The 19,880-nt window shown below is 39.9% G+C and overlaps 1 protein-coding gene across 3 annotated transcripts in view; it reads left to right on the top strand.

The window, feature by feature from the left end:
- Positions 1 to 19,880, top strand: part of wdfy4 (WDFY family member 4) — a 39,172-nt gene continuing 19,292 nt past the window's right edge. The window contains exons 1-42 of one of the 3 annotated variants that reach the window (XM_080868286.1): positions 1 to 248; positions 1,337 to 1,430; positions 2,257 to 2,508; positions 3,768 to 3,879; positions 4,566 to 4,690; positions 4,790 to 4,918; positions 5,061 to 5,250; positions 5,794 to 5,983; positions 6,338 to 6,498; positions 7,640 to 7,872; positions 7,986 to 8,125; positions 8,570 to 8,700; positions 8,995 to 9,096; positions 9,220 to 9,410; positions 10,337 to 11,064; positions 11,259 to 11,352; positions 11,453 to 11,667; positions 11,761 to 11,864; positions 11,992 to 12,184; positions 12,484 to 12,560; positions 12,640 to 12,858; positions 12,998 to 13,182; positions 13,272 to 13,503; positions 13,872 to 14,023; positions 14,099 to 14,210; positions 14,310 to 14,500; positions 14,604 to 14,756; positions 14,840 to 14,913; positions 15,262 to 15,420; positions 15,543 to 15,631; positions 15,729 to 15,825; positions 15,920 to 16,122; positions 16,299 to 16,465; positions 16,538 to 16,657; positions 16,736 to 16,915; positions 17,001 to 17,159; positions 17,553 to 17,679; positions 17,763 to 17,914; positions 18,159 to 18,397; positions 18,482 to 18,597; positions 18,698 to 18,889; positions 18,967 to 19,073. In XM_080868286.1, coding sequence (XP_080724412.1) covers positions 1,410 to 1,430; positions 2,257 to 2,508; positions 3,768 to 3,879; positions 4,566 to 4,690; positions 4,790 to 4,918; positions 5,061 to 5,250; positions 5,794 to 5,983; positions 6,338 to 6,498; positions 7,640 to 7,872; positions 7,986 to 8,125; positions 8,570 to 8,700; positions 8,995 to 9,096; positions 9,220 to 9,410; positions 10,337 to 11,064; positions 11,259 to 11,352; positions 11,453 to 11,667; positions 11,761 to 11,864; positions 11,992 to 12,184; positions 12,484 to 12,560; positions 12,640 to 12,858; positions 12,998 to 13,182; positions 13,272 to 13,503; positions 13,872 to 14,023; positions 14,099 to 14,210; positions 14,310 to 14,500; positions 14,604 to 14,756; positions 14,840 to 14,913; positions 15,262 to 15,420; positions 15,543 to 15,631; positions 15,729 to 15,825; positions 15,920 to 16,122; positions 16,299 to 16,465; positions 16,538 to 16,657; positions 16,736 to 16,915; positions 17,001 to 17,159; positions 17,553 to 17,679; positions 17,763 to 17,914; positions 18,159 to 18,397; positions 18,482 to 18,597; positions 18,698 to 18,889; positions 18,967 to 19,073 — 6,813 coding nt within the window. In that variant the 5' untranslated portion in view covers positions 1 to 248; positions 1,337 to 1,409. Of the gene's footprint in view, positions 249 to 1,237; positions 1,431 to 2,256; positions 2,509 to 3,767; positions 3,880 to 4,565; positions 4,691 to 4,789; positions 4,919 to 5,060; positions 5,251 to 5,793; positions 5,984 to 6,337; positions 6,499 to 7,639; positions 7,873 to 7,985; positions 8,126 to 8,569; positions 8,701 to 8,994; positions 9,097 to 9,219; positions 9,411 to 10,336; positions 11,065 to 11,258; positions 11,353 to 11,452; positions 11,668 to 11,760; positions 11,865 to 11,991; positions 12,185 to 12,483; positions 12,561 to 12,639; positions 12,859 to 12,997; positions 13,183 to 13,271; positions 13,504 to 13,871; positions 14,024 to 14,098; positions 14,211 to 14,309; positions 14,501 to 14,603; positions 14,757 to 14,839; positions 14,914 to 15,261; positions 15,421 to 15,542; positions 15,632 to 15,728; positions 15,826 to 15,919; positions 16,123 to 16,298; positions 16,466 to 16,537; positions 16,658 to 16,735; positions 16,916 to 17,000; positions 17,160 to 17,552; positions 17,680 to 17,762; positions 17,915 to 18,158; positions 18,398 to 18,481; positions 18,598 to 18,697; positions 18,890 to 18,966; positions 19,074 to 19,880 lie in introns of those variants that run through there. The other 2 variants (XM_080868285.1, XM_080868284.1) reach the window with 2 other exon arrangements.

The raw sequence follows: 19,880 nt of genomic DNA, 5'->3' as shown, positions 1-19,880 counted from the left end.
TAGTGTAAAAGAAATGCAAACACCACGGTCATTTAATGGAAGTGTAAGGCATATACTGAAGGAAAAGAGAGCATGCCTTTTTTATTACTTGCCCCTTGCATTTAGTCGTGTAAGATTATGTAAGAATAGTATGGTTTAACCTATAGTGCTCAGGAGGTGAGCTTGTTGGAGTCGGAGGCTAAAATAAGAGTCCAGCTTTTTAACTTCAGAAGGAGCTCGTCAGTTACACATGTCGTCAGCTTACAAAGGTTGGTTAACACTTCTCGTTTTGAAAGTGGTTACTATATGACAGCTTGACCCTACAAAAGAGAGGGCAACTTTGACTGGGGAGCTGACTCATATGTGTGAAAACGTATGTGTGATTTCCATAGCCACACTGTTATCTTTACTCTTTAATTTGCATTCGCTAATTCTGGAACCCTCTTTAAGTGCAGGCATTTTCACTTGTGATACTTAATCTTAGTACTAATACTGAGCTATGCGGAAGGACATTGCTAAGCCATTTTCTTTGCTACATCAGCGTCTCTGCTCTCTTTACTGAAAAACACCGGTTCACTTAACTTATCAAGCTTGAAAGTCTGTGTAATTTTGAGCCTTTTCATTTACTCCCAACTGCTGTTGATGACACGTTTCTGTATCGTCAATACTCACAAGATGGCGCCGTTTAGTCATTTAGCTAAACACTTCACAAGTGCCGCACACGTCTGTGTGCAGAGTTTCTGCTGTGGTTATTGGCTTTAATTCACATTCACGAATTGTGGTGTGTTCTGCAACGTTGCTAAAGGCTAGTTTCTGTATTTAAAATACTACTTTAGCATATAAATACATCAACTGTCAACTTGCATGGGTTGCTCTTCTCATAGGTTGGTTTTGAAAAGTCCTTCCTAAACACAAACAGTCCAGCCATTCTATTTATTACCAGCAAACAAACAAAAAGCACTTTGTTTCCAATTGTTTCACCAGCAAGTCAATTCCTTCACGCGACGTGACTAAAAGCCAGGTTTGTGGCTTTTGTTGGTGAGTCATGGGCCATGCCACTGTGATTAAATATCATAATAACCTTACAAGACCGGTCTATAAAAAGAAAAGGGACGTTTCTTTGAGCTGCAGTGGGAGGGCCTCATCTAGCCAGCTAAACAACTGTTATTTCACTTCTGCTTCTCTAAGGAAGTGGGAAAGCACATGACTCGCACCAGCTGATTTGAGTTGCTCAAAGTTCAGTCTACTTGGTGGAGATTAGTAAGAGGCGGGTACTTTTACAAAGGGGGCTGCAATGTATGCACTAGTCATGTCTTAGCAGGTTTCTTCTTGTCCATTCCTCCTGACATGGGAACAGAAACAGACCACTCAAGTAGTTGGAATAACACAGCACAGATGACAACATCACCTTAGTGCCAGGAAAACCCCAGATGGCTCTTACACAAACTCAGGTAAAGAATGATCTGTTGCATCTAAGTATTCATGAATTTTGTGGGAAATATGAAAAATGTGTTGGCTTTAAGTTAAGCCCTCTGATTCTTACCACCATTGTTCGTTATGAGTACGTGATTCAAAATGGAAAGTAGTCGAAATAGAGCGACTATAATATGGAAACGACACTCTGGCTACAATTGCCATGCAGTACAATGGCATGAATGTTTAGCAGTAAAACTCCTCACCTCCTGATATGCTGTTAAGCAGAAGTGAAACACATTGCCTCGCAGTATTTAAATAAAGGGCTTATTCAGAGTCACTTACTCCCAACAATGTTGTCCTATTATAAGGATAACAAGCTTTTGATTTTGGAAGTGCAGTTGTATTGAATTGACTTAGGAGTGCTTATTGTGTCATTTTCACACGAGCGATAACTGGTGCTGGTCATTTAACACTACACTACCGGCCTATTCTTAGCAAAAGATCAGTCTTATTTTTTTGACAAAGCAATGGTGCGTGTGAAGCGTGAAAAGTATCACACAGTAGCTCTCAAAGTACTGAAAGTTGGACATCCTTTGTAAAATGCAGACCCTTCATAAAGATGGTAATCAGTAAATGAGAATGGCACATGACTGCCAGTGGTTTGTCCTTCTGCCTATTTCTGAATTGAGACAGTGTGACCAGGGTTGACGGCAGAAGGTTTAGCTTGGGACAAATTAAACTGAGTGACACAAGTGAAGAAAATGTGATTAGATAATATTGTGAAGATTATATAACCTTGCTGTATCTAAAAAGAAAAAAGATGGAACTGTCATATATATATTTTTTTCTTACCCCCTCCAGGAGCAAACCTTTAGAGGGGAGAGGATCAATAAGGAAACTGGAGAGCTGAGTGGTTCGGGAGAGTTAACAGTCTCTGTGGAGTTGAAGTCAGAGAAAGTGGAGGGCTCTTGTAGCAACCCTCAACTCACACAAGTTCTCAAAGAACAACTGCAGGAGCTGAGAATTCAAACAGCCTGTACCCCTGACCACAGAGCTGTTACTCTGGAGCAAAGAAAGGACCATCTGCGGAAAGTCCTGCCTCTATACATACAGGTATAGACCACTATAAGCAAATAAGTGCATACTTGCCACGGATTGTTCTTCTGTTTATTGTTTTCAGAATTATGTCTTGCACCTCAGTAGTCTACCAAGCATGTTATGTATTTCTGAATATTGTATAACACAGAACAAATTTTCTTCTTGAGAGCCTTTATTAGATTATGTCATTCCAGTTTGCAGTGGGGCCTAAGTTCAAATTTATAATCAACTTTGAAATGGGTAAGTAGATTGCTGGAGACAGTGTGGCATCTGGAAATGCTTCAAACCACAGGAATGAAGACTTAAAGCAACATTAGATGACAGTCAGATGTTTCAACCTTAGGTGATCTTATCACTGAGTGGTTCCAGAACTATTGTGTATGTTGTTCCTGTATCTTTAGATAATAATAAAAAAACAAAAACTCCTTTAAATTGGTGGCTTCATGCCTTACTTTGATTAACTGGTGAAAGAGGTTTTTCTATTTTTTCCTCTCTCGATGCATCCCAGTTATGAGGAACCCTTACTGTTTTTTGTAACACTTGCATGCACTGTTTCACCACTGTGCTCTTACAAATGCAGACATAATTAGTCTCCATACAACCACACGGAACCTGATGGCTGTGTGTGGTTGTATGTGAAAACCTCACAACCTCATAAGTCCATCTTTAGCAAACTAAGTAAAATCTGATATTTTCTCATGGAACTGAAGACTGTATAGTGTGTGGTACCTTTCATTATTTATAGTATAAAACAGCGGTCTAAATGTAATATTTTACTTAACTTAATGCCAAGTACTTAGTTAAGTAAAATATTAGTTATCTTAATGTCAAGCTGACGAGATTGGCTACTGAGAGGCAAAAATCGGTTGCATTTTAACTTACTCTTACACTCAGTTTCAAAGTAATTCGCAGAGAGAACTCTTATTAATTAAATTAGTTACATCAAACATGTTGATAGTACATCAAATCCAAATAAATATTTCTGTTCTCAGTTTTTACTTAAAGGTTTTCAGAGAGGTATTGGGACTGTATTTTGTTGTATAGAGAGGGAAATGGTGTGCACAACATGTAACTTAGTACATGGCTACATTTACAAAAATCAGCTTCGTCTTCGTCTTCTTCTTCTTCTTCTTCTTCTTCTTCTTTTATTAGTCTTTTATTTATCCAGGTAAAACATCTCACTGAGATTAAAAATCTAATTTCCAAGAGAGACCTGGCTTCATGGCGACATAAGTCAAAATACATGTGATGGTTTCTATCCTCTTCGATTCCAGGCCTGTGAAGATGGTGGCCGATTTGAAGGTTTGGACATCAAGGAGCTCGCAGCTCTCACCGCTGACACTGTCATCAGCATTGTCCACAAGAGACTGGCAGACAGACCTGCAGGTACTGCTTCTTACAGTAAATATAGCACAGTAAATTAAGACTTTGGGACTTTCCTCCACCTACTTCTGCTATTTCTGGGTGTCGCTGTTTTTTTCAGTCAGTTATTTTGGCCACTTGGTAAATGGGATGCATATTGAAAATCAAAAGCATACAGTACAGTGTAATGCAGACTGTTCTAAAAAATTATGAAAACACAGAAAGAGGTTACCACTTTTCTGGTTTTATATTTCTATTTCTCTGTCTCTCTCCCGTCTTACTCTCTGTTCCAACTGTTGCCCGTTGTTTATGAAACTGTATATTTCTTTAGATAAGAAAGAGAAAGTTATTTGAGGAAGTAAATGCTTCTTCTTTTTGACACGTGATTTAATTTAGAAAAAGGCCAGCATGGTCCCTGTAGTAGCTTATTAGTGATTTACCTCTTCTCAAGTTTAACCTTCATTTCATTTTAAATGAGTTTACTAGAAACTGTTGTGTATTAAATAAATTCAATTTAGTTATACTTTACTGAAACACTTCTAACTTAAAAAAAATCTGTTTGTTAATTTGGATTTATAATTATGCCAGCTAAGCACATGGTAAAGAACTAAATTGAGCAAAACTGCCGTATTTAACTGTTTTTGAGTTGCATTAATGCCTTCAGATTGTCACAATAAATCTGTTTAATTTGTTTGTTTTTAATCTCTCAGAGGAGGCCCGTGAAAAGGTGGTGCAGTTCTTCAAGAGGCCAGATAATGACACAAATCATGAAATGGAAGAAAGTTTAGGATGGCTGCTGTTAAAGTCTCTCTTGCTGCTTACAGCTGACAGCTCAGTGAGTCATTAACAGTTTTAAAGCATAGTAAAGTTTCAGTCGGGTTGCTACTCCATATTTTTAGTTGATCAGGTGAATTAATTATGTGTTTGTTTTCAGGATATACTGTCATGTATAAATCAAGAACTCCCTGGTGCTTTGATGAAATGTCTGTACCTTCTAGTGTGCCTTCCATCTAAAAAGGAGAGCATCAAAATAGAAGAAACCTTTCAGGAAACATTAACACAGGTTAGTAACAACTGACTTCTCCCTTTAGATGGCAATGGGTTATTTTTGTTTCTGTGATTTTTGGTTTTCTGTTGTGCAAACTCACATTTTCTTCTTTCCCCAATTTTTGACAAACCATACTTCTCTCTTCTTTCTCTTTTAGGTTATTCTTCAGCTGTGTAGGCTGCCAGTCAACGTGGAGATACTGGTAGAGACTCAGGAACTGCAGTGTCTTATTATTGGTCTCACGTCATTATGGGATCAGACCAGTGCCACCTGGAGGTATCAAGCCTCCCGCATCCTCAAAGCAGTCTCTGCTGTAGCAACAAGCAACACTGTCCCCAGCTTACTAGGTAAGATAAAACACAAATATTTGCAGTAATTAACATTTTTGTAGCAAGTATAGTCTTCTTACTGATTTGCTTCTTACTTGTAATAGGCCTCATTGCACTCTTAAATATTGTGTCAAAACAGGATACATAGTAGCATGAGTGGGAAGTGATTTGTGCAGTAATGAATTAATTATAGCAAGAAACATGATCTAACATCTCAACAGAGTTGTACTGAAAGTCACATGAAGCCTTAATAAGCACAAATAATTCATTCGAATGTTCTAGTGCACATGGGTTTACTCAATTTATTTTGGATACCAAGATGCTATCAACACTTTTCCATGTGGTATTTTGGTCAATTGACTCTGTGCCACTTTGCTGTGGAATTAACATTCTACTGCAGTTTGTGGAACTTTGCACTAAGAAAAACATTTTATTAAGTCACTATTCAAGACTGCTATAAAGATGTATGGTTGAAAAAAATTGTTTGATTCAACTGTAAACTTTTATGCAAATGGATGTTGTTGTCAATTCGCTAACCAAGAACACTGCTTTTCTTATTAGGCAAGAACTGTGTTCGCATCTGCATCCAGAACCTCTTGCACATCACTGGTGATGTCTCAGGATCACTGCTAGCTGAGGTGGCTGTGGCTGTGTTTAGCTTCATTAGAGACACCTATCACCTCAGTCCAGCCCTGTTCATCGAGTTTGACACAAACAATGGTTACAAGGCCCTCGAGAATATCCTGAAACGGTGAGAATAAAGGTCGCTGACACAAAAAACAATGAAACAGAAGCTGAAGTTAATGATACTCAATTAAAAACATATTAAGCAGACATACTTATCTAAAGACAATTAAATATGTTAAAAGAATTGTATTGTTGTTTTGTTGGTCTTTGTAAGCAAGGAGATGCACATTAGTGAAAGTTAAGTGGAATTTATTAGGATACAACCACTTCAAGTAATGAAATGTTTCATATAAAATCAATTTGGTTGGCCAGCACAGAGGAAGCTTTATTTATCTTTAGTAAAGAGCTTATCTTTAAATATTTATTTCTACTCATCATTTCTTATCTTTGTTGTCTCCTATTGTTATAAAATCATTAGCTGTGAGGAGGGCGTGTCCTTAGAGCAGTTTCAGCCTGTGGAGGAGTTACTGGCTCTCATTGGGTCTTTCACTCTTCTTGGAAAAACTGAACTGAAAGTGGCTCTTTGTGTCACCAACCCCCAACCTTCAGGCTTTAAATTTGACCCTCCACTCACTAAAGGTAGGCCAAGCCTTCATAATAAGCTCTCTATTGTTATTCTCAGGACACCTGTCACTAATTATCACTTAAGAGCTGATTGTACCTTGAGGATAAACTCTGTATTTGGAAGAGATGCTTCATATTCCAAACCATCTAATTAATATCAGTTGCATGGCTCAGCAAAGACAGAATCAGATTTCCCTCCCAGAAGAACCACACAGGTCATCCCTCCTTTGCACTTTTGCCTTTATATAACCCACCCAAACTACACTACCCACTTCCTATGATTTCCCACACATCCTGACTCCCCATACAGCTACCCCCACTGCAGCACACAACGCCCCTCGGGTTAACAGGAAGCTGAGGTGATTATGTCTGGGATGATGAAGTGGAGGCTTCCCCTCTAACTCTGTTAGGATGCCCCACATCCATTCACCACTGGCCTACAGCAACCAGTCATCTATCATGGATGCACACACATCTCTATCAACACTCATAAATAGAGTGTCCGTAACAAACACATACATATCATCCCAGCGTACACACAGACACGCACTCAACACCCATCTATCACATCAAGGAGTAGATCTGTTTCCAGCAGAGGGACCAGGGACTGTTTTATGCTGACCTTATTTGGTTTTGATGCAATTTTGTGTAATCGAGAAAATGAATCCTATTACTAACCAGCCTTTTATTTATTCATGACAAACACAAGTGTGTTTTGGCACCTAAATGTAAGGCCTCCTCTTAATATTTTGACAGTACAGTAAACAAACTCTATCAAGGTAGATCATGCTACTTTTCTTTTGCACTTATGCATGCGACACTATCAAATCTTTGCTTGTATAACTCAATAGGTTTGTGAGATTGAACATGTGCTCTGTTGTTTATGTCTTTGTTTTCCTATGACATTCACATTGTGATGCCAGGAATTTGCACGGATAATTCAGGTTTTAAATTCAAAACATCTTTTAGCTAAATTGACCTCAAACTGATATTGTTTCACATTACTCTGTGTCATAAAGTAGTATAAGAGTGCATTCCCTACCCATTCATATAGAACATATTTTCTCAAATCTGATCAGATCTAAAAGCAAAAATCTTATTTTGAGAAGTGTTCTAGTCTTTGGACACATTTTAGTTTCCATACTCGTGTCTCCAGGTTTGGCAGTGAAGAACCTTCGTGCCTTCCACTTGCTGCAGGCCTCCTTGATGCATTCTGAGGATTCTCTGCTTGCCTGCCAGCTTCTTCGAACCTTACAGACAATATGGGAGAGAGACCCAGCCAATTTCTTCCTCTTGGAGTGGACTGTTCAGTCAGTGGCCCAGCTGGCTACTTGTGTGTGGCGTAAACCAGCTCCCGTCCAGAAACTCTTCTTTTCCCTTGTAGAGATGGTATGATTTCTGATATTGACAGTAAAATACATATGCATCCTTTGTCATCAATGCAACAAGCATACAGGGCCTGATTAAATATCTTTTATTTATTTATTTTTTATTTTAAACAGGTGATATTTAAATTGAACTACATCCCCCATGAGACTTTCCGTGCGCTGTTGAATGTGTTGAAGCAGAGCTGGGCTGGGACTCTGGCCGGTGCGGTGGCAGGGATAGAATTTGGAGTGGTGGCTCTTAAGAGTTTTCACAAGTAAGCAGTGCAAGTTGTTAAAATATTTATCTTTTCAGTACGTTCCTGCTTGCTCGTTTATATATATATATATATATATATATATATATATATATATATATATATATATATATATATATATATATATATATATATATATATATATATATATATATATATATATATATATATATATATATATATATATATATATATATATATATATATATATATATATATATATATATATATATATATATTTTAATCCTAAAATAAAAAATATATATATATTGTTTTTGGTCTTGTTAGTGAAATTACTTTAAAAAAAGAATGCAGCCAAAAAACAGTTGTCTTTAAAAGCAAAAAAGGTGGGTTATTCAGATCATTTAAATGTCTGTCTTTAAATATTAAAAATGATGTGTACTGCTCTTTTAATTTCTTTAAATAAAATCTCTGTTTTTGAAGGATGACTATGCACAGTGCAATGCTTTCCGAGGCGCTAACTGACTTGGGTCTGCTGGAGCTGCTGCTTGGAGAACTCCGCAGGAGAGCTAAAATCCTGAGGAAGGCTGGAGTAGTCTCTTGTCCTAAAATGGGTATAAATGATTGTTTCAGTTTCCTCAACTTGTCATATAATTAGTTGTACAAGTACTAAGTGCAGACAAAGGGTGCTTGTGTGACATAATGCCTGCCGTTACAAAAAACTTGGGAATGAACAGAACACTTGGCCATGAAAGAGTACTTAAGAATACAAAGTGTGTCATTGTGAAATGAAACTCGTATGCTTCTTTGTATTTGGCCATGTACCTTCGGTCTAGCAGGCAAATGTAACCTGAAAAGTGCATCTTTCATCCTGACTATGTGCCCTGCGGTTCACACCTTCTCTTTAGATTCTCAGCAGCTGCCATGTATCGAGGAAGGCGAGAAACTGCTCACTACTTGCATGCTTCAAGTTGTGTCAGCCCTTACTCTGCGTTCAATCAAAAACACAGGTACATGCAGTCATACTTTCCATATCCAGTCACTTGTGTACCAGGCATAATAAATATTTCTTTCTTTCATTTGTCTTGAAGCTGCACACTGTTTTTGCTAAATGTTTTGCACATGTATTCCAGTTTCAGTGCGAGACCTTGGTATGATTCCCTATATCAAGATCTTCTTGGATGTTGATCAGTATCGAGAGTCCACTTTGAGCATTTTGGAGCAGCTAGCTGAGATTAACCCAGAGGAATTCATGAGTACAGCCATTGGAGCTCTCTGCTCCTCCACACAGCAGGAACTTGGATTAAAGCAAGACCTTTTGCAGGTACTTTACATGGACCCTCCATCAGAGACAACCTCACACACACACACACACACATCCAGTGATCTAAGTTGAACTGTGCATGTAGCCTCTATATCACATCATAACAAATAGTAATACACTTAAAACATAATAAGCTTCTGAATTTATTTTCTTAGCATGTGGGACTCTTATTCCATTATGGACAAATGCAGATTGATTTGCTAAAATGCGTTTAGCTGTTAACTCTGGACCGATTTGATTAGACCTGCAGCCTTGTGCTGTGGCACTCAGAAGATTACCACCTCTATCAGATCAGTGAATGGGACAGATCTGATTAGACTTAACCAAGTTACACACCTACTGTATGTGTCCATTTTTATAGATGGCAGCAAGAAGACCACTTACTTGCTGATATTATGTGTACTTTGTGTGTGAGCGCGTGTGCTTGTTTGTGCACACATGCACGCTTTTTTTCTGGAAGTGTGGGTATGTGTGTATGTGTGTGTCTGTTCTTTGTGCTAACATGGTTATAGCAGGTGGCAATCAGATTGGGTGCGACCTGGGCTAGCAAGTGTTGAGAGCCATTGTGATTACTCCAGTTTCAGTTAATCACATTTCCCCCTGCGTTCTGTCTCACACATTACCTACCTGATGGATTAGTTCTCTAAATTTGATAAAGGCTAATGGGATTTTGTTCACTTCCAAAAACTAGTTACCAGAAATGATTTATGATTTATCTATACGTTTCATCTATTTTTTATGACACTGTTTTAATTGAATGGGGAGATCTTTTAAAAGCCAAGATTTTAGGCTTAGTGCCTATTACATTGCTTTATCTGTCAATGCTTGATCAGAATCTACTGGGTAAATGTATTATTAAGCTAAAATGTGTTTTAGTGTACATGCAGATTGTTCAAATGGTCTCAGTTCTGTCTTTGGTATTTCAGTCTTTGTTGAAGGTCTTGGAAAGCCCCAACAGTTGGGATGCCTTCAGGAGGGCAGGAGGCTTCACTGGACTGTTGTCTCTGGTGACGGACATGGAAGGAGCCCTATCTAACCCTCCGCAGGGAGAAGTGTGGAAGTCACTGGGGCATCAACCACTAGTTGACCACCTCCTCCTCACATTGCACATTTTGTCTGTGGTTGTGCATCTTCACACTGCAAATGCCCATCATTTTGAGACTGGTGGCTTTTATGAAAAACTGGCAGAGGCTCTACTTCAGCTTGGCTGCTTCCATGCTGAAGGCTCTGGGAGAGAGAAGTGGGTTGGTGAAAAGTGCTCCTGTCCCTGGACTGGAGAAGAAAACCAGGCTCCTGGAAAGAGCTTCTACCAGTTTGTTGATTTGGCAGAATCCCCTGTAGCTTCTGCCTCTCCCTCCACACCACAGCCCAATCTGCCTCTCACTCTTCAGACATGTATAAGGCTGCTGTCCTTTCTCGACCAGTTTGCCACAGGAACATACTCTCCTCAGAAGTTAAATTTGGGACCAGAGCGAGAGGATGGATGTGATGACAATAAAAGAAAATCAAATGGAACAGCAGCACATGAAGGAGTTTATTCAGGATCTCCTCCTGCCCACTTGGGATCAGGCTCACAGTCCATGGAGGACAAACAGGGAAGTTCCAGAAACATGGTGCCCAGGAGTCCCTCAGTTTGCACGGAGTCTCAGTACAGGTGGATATTTCATTTTGGAGGGTTTTTCTTAATATAAATTTATGCATTCACATCTAAATTGTACACATAAATGTACTAATTGTCTGTGATGTCAAGTATTGACCCTTTCCCCCCCCCCCCCCTTTTTTTTTTTTTTTTTTTTTTTTTTTTTTTTTTAAATCTCTTTTTTTATTTTTATGTTGCCTGGTTTATAGTAGGTTCAGTTGTGATCCTGTTATTCTTCACCCAGGAGCAATCAGAGTTATTATGACTCTCCTTCCATCGGTTTTTACTCACGAGGACCCACAGGTACCTTTCCATACCTGACATTTTACAATCTCTAATGTGCCATACTTTTTAATCCTCAAAGAGGCCCGGCATTAGAGAAATTTATTTTCCTCTTTCACAGCTCTCAATGGAAGTCCAACTCTCACTTGCACACCACATCCAGGCAATGGTCAAATCTGAGCGAAACCGTCAGATTATGTGTGAGGGTGGGCTGGTTTCCATCCTCCTGGCCCACTGTCAGAGCATGTTGCTCACTCCTAACCACCCACTACATCTACCTGTTACACGCATTTTGGAGAAGCTCTCTTCCCAGTGCATCACTCCTTCAGACTTCAGGTCAGTTATGCACATAAACTGGAGTTTATATTCAAAGTATTTCTTTTTTGTACTGAACCCACAATATTGTCTATATAACCTTTCCCTCCTCAGAAAATTCCTGTGTTTGGGGGATCCTCTCATGTGTTTGGGAGACAAAACAGCCAAGCAAATACAGTCAGAATGTAACCCAGAAACCAACGGACCTGTATCAAATGGTACACACGTGTCAGGTTTTTTTGTTTGTTTTTTTTAAATCAATAAATATTTCATTTCATCCTCTTGAGATTTAGCTTTGGTTTTAATACATGAAACACATTAGATTTTGCTTGTTGTCTAAACCAGGTCACAATACAGGGGTAAAGACATTGAAGCGCAGCTTCAGTTTGTTGCAGTCTACAAACTCCATTGGTTCAGCAATCCCTGTCCACCAGATCCTCAGTCTCGTGTCCATGACTTCACCGCGGACCTTTAAACCACACAGACTCTCTTGCTCACCTGCTTTTGTGGAGTTTGACATGAGTGAGAGTGGATATGGGTGAGTTCTTGCTTCACTGAGCTTCTGACTACTCTTGCAATATTAAATAGAGTAGATGATTAGATGGGGTTTTGTTTGTTTTTTTTGTTGTTGTTTTTTGCTGCAGTATCAGATTTCATCAAGTGATAAGAAAGGAAAAATAGTGAGAATACAGTAGTGAAAAGAGATAAGAATTTTAAATCATTATGTTAATAAAATATTGTGCTGTAAGTGTTGCACATAAAATTACCTTATAATTAAAATAAATAAATAAATCAGCCATTTGCTAAATACTTGTAATGTAACATTTTGCTTTGTAGCTGTCTTTTCCTCCCCTCTCTGGCCACAGTGAAAGGCGTGACTGCTGATTCAGTCTCAACAGGTGGAATTGGAGGAGGCAAGTCCCCATACTTTATTATTGCAGATTTGTGCATGATTCTGAATAACTGTTTAATCAGTTCCCTCTCATATTTCAGACTGCAGAAGTTTTCCACCTACAGCTGGTCTTTCATTTACCTGCTGGTTCCAGATCAACAGGTTCAGTTCAGCCTGCGATTCCCACCCAATCCGCTTACTGTCTGTGGTTCGCCACATGTCCCGCACTGAACAACAGTACATCTGTTTGTCCATCTCCTTCTCAGCCTATGACGGCTGTCTGGTAATATCTACAGAGGAGGAAGCATTAACATATCTAGGTGAGAGTACTGTTTGTTCTTGGTATGAACTTAGCAGAATTTGTTTTGAATTTTAATTAATTTTTAGTTAAAAACATCAGTGTTTTTGCAGTGAGGTGTTTAAACTACAGAGACCATTATCCTCCATGTTTTTCAACAGATATGATGGAGCCGGAAGCTGAAGTAAGCAGTCCCACATCTTTGCCTACGTCGCTGAGGTTCCGTTGCTCCAGTATGCTGGTCCCAGGTCAGTGGCACCATCTGGCTGTGGTCATGGCCAAAGACTTGAAGAAGAGCTGTGTGACCTCGGCCTACTTCAATGGCAAAGCAGTGGGGACAGGAAAGGTATGCTGCTGAGAGGAGAGAGGAGCTGCACTGATTCAAAGTCTTACTGTAGCATTCATGTGTTCATTCATGTGTCCATTTCCTGTCAGATGAAGTATATTCAGCCATTCCCTGGTCAGCATGTCTCCATGGACCCCTCAGCTGTGATTGATGTATATGGAGTAATGGGGACACCTCCTCTCTGGAAGGAATATGCTGCTGTAGTGTGGCGAGTGGGTCCGTCTTACCTTTTCGAAGAGGCTTTGAGCTCTGAGGCAGTGGGTGCTATATACACACAAGGCACCGCATACCTTGGCAATTTTCTGGCTTTGCGAAACACAAGTGAGTCAGCGTTGCACTAATTTCACACATCTCTAATTTGTTCACTTTTAGTGAGTCATCCTAAATGGGCACTTTAGGTTTAGTCTGATTTTGTCTTTTGTCATGAGTTTTCATCATGTGAACCTACAATTAAGTACAAGTTTGATAGTGTCATAACAGTTCTCATTCAAAAAAAAAACATCATGGTAGATTATTTTAAATTATTACATCAGTTGCATGTAATTGCACAAGTAGTTTTTCTTAATATACAGAATTTGACAGTTTATTGTGATCCATTATGTGAATCCATCCATTGTGCATTGTTTAGCTTCACTCGCTGGACTTGATATACTTCACCGGTCTGTATTTACCTCTCTGCTTGTGTCCAGGCCATGATCGAGATCATGACTCTCTCCCTCTCAGACTTGTTCCTGAGGAGAGGATCTCATTTGGCATTAACCCAGCAGTTTCCACATTAACAACTGTTGTTCAGATCAGAGAGGATTACAACGAGGTGGATTGCAGGCTGATTGCTAAAGAGGTAAGGTGAGCCTTTTGTTGAAACTAATTGTTTGTTGTTTTAATAGATTGTAGTAATCCATGTGTCTAATTGCAGATGGGGATAACATGTCGCGATCAGTCCACCCCTGTGTTCCTTGCTCAAAACATCAGCCAACACCTGAGTGGTACAGCTCGTACCATAGGAGCAGCGCTGGTTGGACATTTTGGTAATTCAAATATTGTCCTGAAACTGTTGTTCCCTATTACTGACACTTTATTTATTCATTTATTCATTTATTGTTTTACGTTTGACTACTTCCTTCTAGGTGTGCGTACGTTCACCCCTAGTTCTGCATCTAATGGTTTTCTGTACGTCGGTGGACCTGCTGTTGTTCTCAGTCTGGTTGCAATGGCACCAGATGATAGCTCTTTGTATGCAGCAGTTAAAGTCCTTCATTCTGTTTTGGAGACCAACTCTGCCATGCAGCAGGAAATGAACCGCATAAATGGATACAAGGTCTGTGAGATCTTCGTGTGCTGGAGTAGCACAGTTGATTTATTAAAAGACATAAATATCTGCTGTTTACAGTTGTTATCTCTTTTTATGTGTGTCCTTGTAGCTGCTAGCTTTCCTGCTGAAGATGAAGAGCAGTCTGGTCAGCCACCGAACCTTTCAGTTGGTTCTGCATCTCACAAATTCATTTGAGCCGGGCTATGGATCTGGTTGCCTACAGAAAACACCTGCTTTCCAAGCTCTGCTGTGTGACCTAGATGTGGGTATCCAAATTTTACCCTGTTATTGTTTTATTTTATTTTTGAAGGCTAGTGAGAATCTTAATGTCTCTCTGTTTTTCAGGTGTGGCAGAATACTCCAGACAGTCTGCATCTTTCAGTTCTGAACTACTTTGCTGAAATCCTGAATTCCTCAGGGTAATTTCCACTGTTATCAACGTGTAACCCGACCACAGTGTCTACATATGTAGTAGCTAATTTATTATTAACTCAGATGATTGACAAGGTACGGGGCACAAAAGAGGCTTTTGTTCAGAATTGATGACAGACTTTATCGGTTGTTCTGTCAACATTTATAACGGCTTCCCATCGATATCCTGGAACTGTATGACAGAAAGTCAAGGGAATGTTCAACAGAATCAGCGACAGAGGCTGAAGAGAAGACTGAATGTTTGAGTGGATTGCTGTATTAGATTTTCTGTCTGTGGGAACAGATTGCGATTGATATTAATACTGTTTGCCTTTCCTTCACTGTATCCTCAACAGTGACAACGGGAATGCAGCAGTCATCCACAGCGTGGACATGTTACCAAAGCTGCTATTTGAGTTGTGTGACCCTGCTGTGACCATTCAGAAGGTTGTGATTATTTCTCGTGTCATCACATCTCTCCTTAAGGTTTACTTGACCGCCACTGACATAAGCAGGTATAGACAGGGAACGCACTGTCAACAACAACTGTCCTTTTGTTACATTTTTAAAAAAGTATGTTATCTCATTATGGTTGGTAAGGGCTCATACTTTCTCTGGATTCCTTTTATTTGATTAGACTTGGGCTTTTCCTGGTCTACACTCTTCCTCCTTCCAGTAATGCACCTGAAAGCGGTGAAATATCTGATGTTTCACAAGATGTGCCAGGTACAGCACAAAAAACCAAAACCGTATCTCATAGTGTGTCATGTTTAACTCAAGTTGTTACTTGTACTGAGCCAGGCCTGTCTCCCCTGTGCTGCAGCTCAGAGTACCGGCCCAGCCAGCCTCATCTGGATCCGCAACCAGATGCTGCTTTTGCTTTGCGAAATCCTTGAGCCAGACAACTTTTTAAACAAAGAGTGAGTCTGTTACCTTTTAGCTATCCAAATTCTGAGCATAAAGAATTTATCCATTTTCTTGCTTAACCTTGAAAATTTTTTTCCCCCCTGCTAGTCAACAGAAGGTCGTATTTGATGCCTTGGGCAGTGATTGGTTCCTGTTCTTCCTTCAGCCACACCTTCATCCTTCCACATTTAAACTGGGTCTCATTCTCCTCACACACTTTCTGTCAAGTCCAAGCCAGCAGAGAAGCTTCAGAGAGGGAGTTCTTCCAGGAACACTCATTGGGGGCATGGAAGAACCCTTTGCTGTCATGGGTACATAAAGTTTAACATTATATTTACTTGTTTAATTAGAAGTTTGATTGCTTTTAAGTACTAATACAACCACACTAAACAGCAGTTTTTATAGAGAACGTTACTTATTAATTTTACACATATAAGTATTTCACCTAAAACCAACTAATATCAGTAATTTTTTGCCATGCTGCCAGACAATCTTCAAGCCAATTCTTGGTCTCACGAGTGCGTCAGTACCACGTGTTCTGGTTTTGATGTACTGCGGGAGTTGCTGATCAAACAGTCTCATCTACCTCACGTGTATGAAGCTCTGGCTGCTCTGCTCCAGGGGAAGAAGACCAGTCACACTGCAAAGGGAAATGTGGGTAATTTGTTGTTTATTTATTTTTAAATGTAGTAATCTGTCTTGGTCATAATTTATGATATACTGTAGGTTTGTTTGGATGATATCCTGCAGCCACTTATTGACAACCAAGTGGAGACTCCTGCCCAGCCCCTCTGTGTTGAAGCTGGTTTAATAATGGTGGAATTGGTCAAAGTTGTTGTCACTCAGGTAATATAAATAAGCATAGCACTTCAGTTTTTCACCAGAAATGGATCATGTTTAATAACTTTGCTTTTGTTCTTACAGCCCTTTTCGCCATCGAAGTGCAAGTCAGTCACTGATACATCATGGGAGTCACAGCTTCCAGCAAGCGTGATGCAGTTTCTTTGTCTCATTCATAACCTCCGGCCAAGAGACCCACTGTGGGCATCACCCACATTCCTGCACGCGCTCGCTGGCGTTGTTTTCCCTCTGGATATTTCAGAGGTCTGTGTGGTGTTCTAGTTCCACAAAATTCTTTAGCAGTTCTCCTCTCTCTGGTCTTATTCACTCATTTTCTCATGTCTTTCAGGGGGCCAGGAAGTGCAACATAGTGAGTGAAGGCGAGGATACAGTCAAGAGTCATCAAACCCAGAAACCAGTCCTTGATTTCATCCGTATTCTTCTTATGGACAGTCTTCTCAATGTGTCTGCCAACACCAACGCTCATCCTTTTGTTCTGCTACTGGAGGTGAATTTACATGAGTACAAGTTATTGTGTAATGTTTCGGCATAAAATATATCAAACATAGACAACATGTCCTTATCACAAACAAAAATATATTTCCATTGAAGAGGCCTCTTTATTTTACACTAATACTGTAAAACTCTCATTTGTCCAGAAGGTGCCACTCTATACTCAGTTACTAAAACAAGCATAGTCAAGCTATTCTCAATTAAATTATTCACCACTAGGAGGGCAAAGCACAAAGAGGGCAAGCAGTGCAGAGTTCTACACGTTTTCAGCTAGACACTGCAAGTGCAGATGCTGATGGCAACAAACATCAAATTAAAAGAGAAAACTTTTACCTATCAACATGTTGTCTCATTAATTTCTAACCACTTAACTACTTAAATGTTGCAGTTTTCCCCTGATGGTGCATCATTTGAACAGAGCCAGAGTTTTCAGAGTGAGTTGCTGGAGCTGGTCATAAATATCATCTACATGCTCAGCGATGAGGAAGACAACAACACTCATCTGAGTTCACAAGGTAGAATTACAATCCATGCTTTATACGAATACTTGAATTCTGTACACAAAAGTGTGTTTACTTTTTTTATTTTAATTTCCCAGACTCCAGTAGCGAGAGGCCTGAAGGACGGATGGTTACACTGATGGAGAATGTGGTGCTTTTCAGTCAGACTTTGCTATTGAAACTTTACATCGGAACTTATTTGGCAGACTGTGAGATTTTGCTCAACTTCCTCGCAGATCAGATTGTGGTGGTGAGACAAATGCACATACACAAACATGCATGTAATGGTATGTGAATGTTTCCTCTAAAAAGTGTACATATTAAATTAACAAAACTTGCAAAGCTGCTCTATAAATTGTTAATTTGGAGACAATTTTATAATCAGTGGGAACTTTAAATTATGATGGTGCAACATCTGCCCACAGTGCGCAAATGACTCATTTTGTTTCGGTTTTATTTTAACTGATGATAAATGCACTGCTGTATTCTTCTAGGCTCTAGAGAAAGGCCAAAGTCAAAAAGAGAAGATTGTGTCTGACCTCTACTCATGCACCAATAAAGTCCTCCTTTACTTCTTGTCTCAACCGCGACATTCCCAAGAAGAAAAGGAAGTGGTCATCAAGGCATTGCAGACCTTAATGGAACGCTGGGATGTTGTAATGGCAACTTACAATGGAAATGCCAACTTTGTTACTTGCCTTCTTCACTGTTTGTTACTGATACGTTCTGGCAGGTAACAGAAAAACAAAACCCACACACAAGTGCGCACACAGTGAAACCTGATTCACTGGTAATTCACACTCTCACATTTTTGTAGCTATCCTGAAGGTTTTGGGTGTGTGGCACAAAAACGGAGCAGAAGTTCATCCAGCCTGTCTCTTGCCAAAACTAAGCAATCCAGATCCCTCAGCAATGGAGGAGATGGTTTGACAGGTATATGAATTTTCCTTTACTTTTACCACTTTAGTCTGACATTTTGTCAATTTTAAGTCCACCAGGTCACTCAGAACAATTTGGTGCTTGTGTGTTCCAGATGAGAGCCAGCTAGTGTCCTTAGTGGAGGCCTGCTGGTCAAAGGTCATATTGGAGAGGCAACGCATGCTTGAAGAAACCTATAAGATAGAGATCTCAGCGAGCCACAAAGTGCAGACAGAGCCTGTCAGCATGACTGACATTAGTCCTCTTTGGGAGGAGATGGCACGCAAAGCCTGGCTTCTACACACAGGTTAGTTCCTGCCATGGGAGGTAATGCCTGACCATTAGTGCCATGATACTGACATCTAAACCCTGACTTTCTTTCAGAGTATCAGAATAAGAAAGTGGCCAGCAGCTCTCAGAAGAAGTTTGACATCAGCAGTGCTCTTCGCTCAGCTTTGGGAAAATCAGTTCCAGAGTCAGTAACTGTAGAGGTAATTGTGCACTTACGTTGTCTCAGTATTTGGTTCTTCTGCACAGAGCAGGCCCAAGCTCTGTGACTGTTGCCCCCTGTGAGGATTGTGGGGTTGTTACCTTTCCCATGTGTCTCTGCATCCTAGAGCTCTGTGCCAAACACTCATCCCAAAGTCACCACTATCCTTGTGCTGTGGGCCATCCAGCCCTGTGGGGGTGTTTGATTATTTCTTTAAATAGATTTGGATTATCACAGCTGATTGCCCCTGAGTGGGCATTGTAATTGATATCTGTTAGGCCAATCCATGGGAACACTCACTACAACACACTGTTTGCAGCTGAAGGTTAAAGACGCGTTTATTGTTGTTTTTTCCCCCCGAAAAACACGTGGCCCACATCATTAGTTCCCCCACAACGCTTAAGACGTCGAGCCATCTGGAGCAGGGAGCAGGGACATATTACTCAGGCACACAGGCATGAAATTACCGCGTCTGTGTGTCTGTCTCACACCCTTAAAGTGTGTGTGTTCTTGCGCACGTCTCTTGCCCACAGAAATCGGGTTGGCAATTATAGTGGTACCAATCTGATGAAAACATTATTCATTTGATGTTATTCTTTATCATATCAGTCTTTGACAGGCTATCAGAGAGGGTGATGAATTGTTTTTCCATCTGAGATGCAGGAAAGAAGAGGGAGGAGAATTTTTTTTTTTTTTTTTTTTTTTTCCCTCTCTGCAGTGAGTTGCACCACTTTGCTCAAAATAGGTTGCAGCATGCACTGAGTGCTCAGGAAAAAAAATGGAATCATCAGCTACGGTCAGCCAGTCA

The sequence above is a fragment of the Rhamphochromis sp. 'chilingali' genome, assembly GCF_963969265.1.
Source record: "Rhamphochromis sp. 'chilingali' genome assembly, chromosome: 20".
Lineage (NCBI taxonomy): Eukaryota > Metazoa > Chordata > Actinopteri > Cichliformes > Cichlidae > Rhamphochromis > Rhamphochromis sp. 'chilingali'.
Note: the sequence above shows the minus strand (reverse complement) of the source record. Positions and strands in the feature narration are given on the sequence as shown.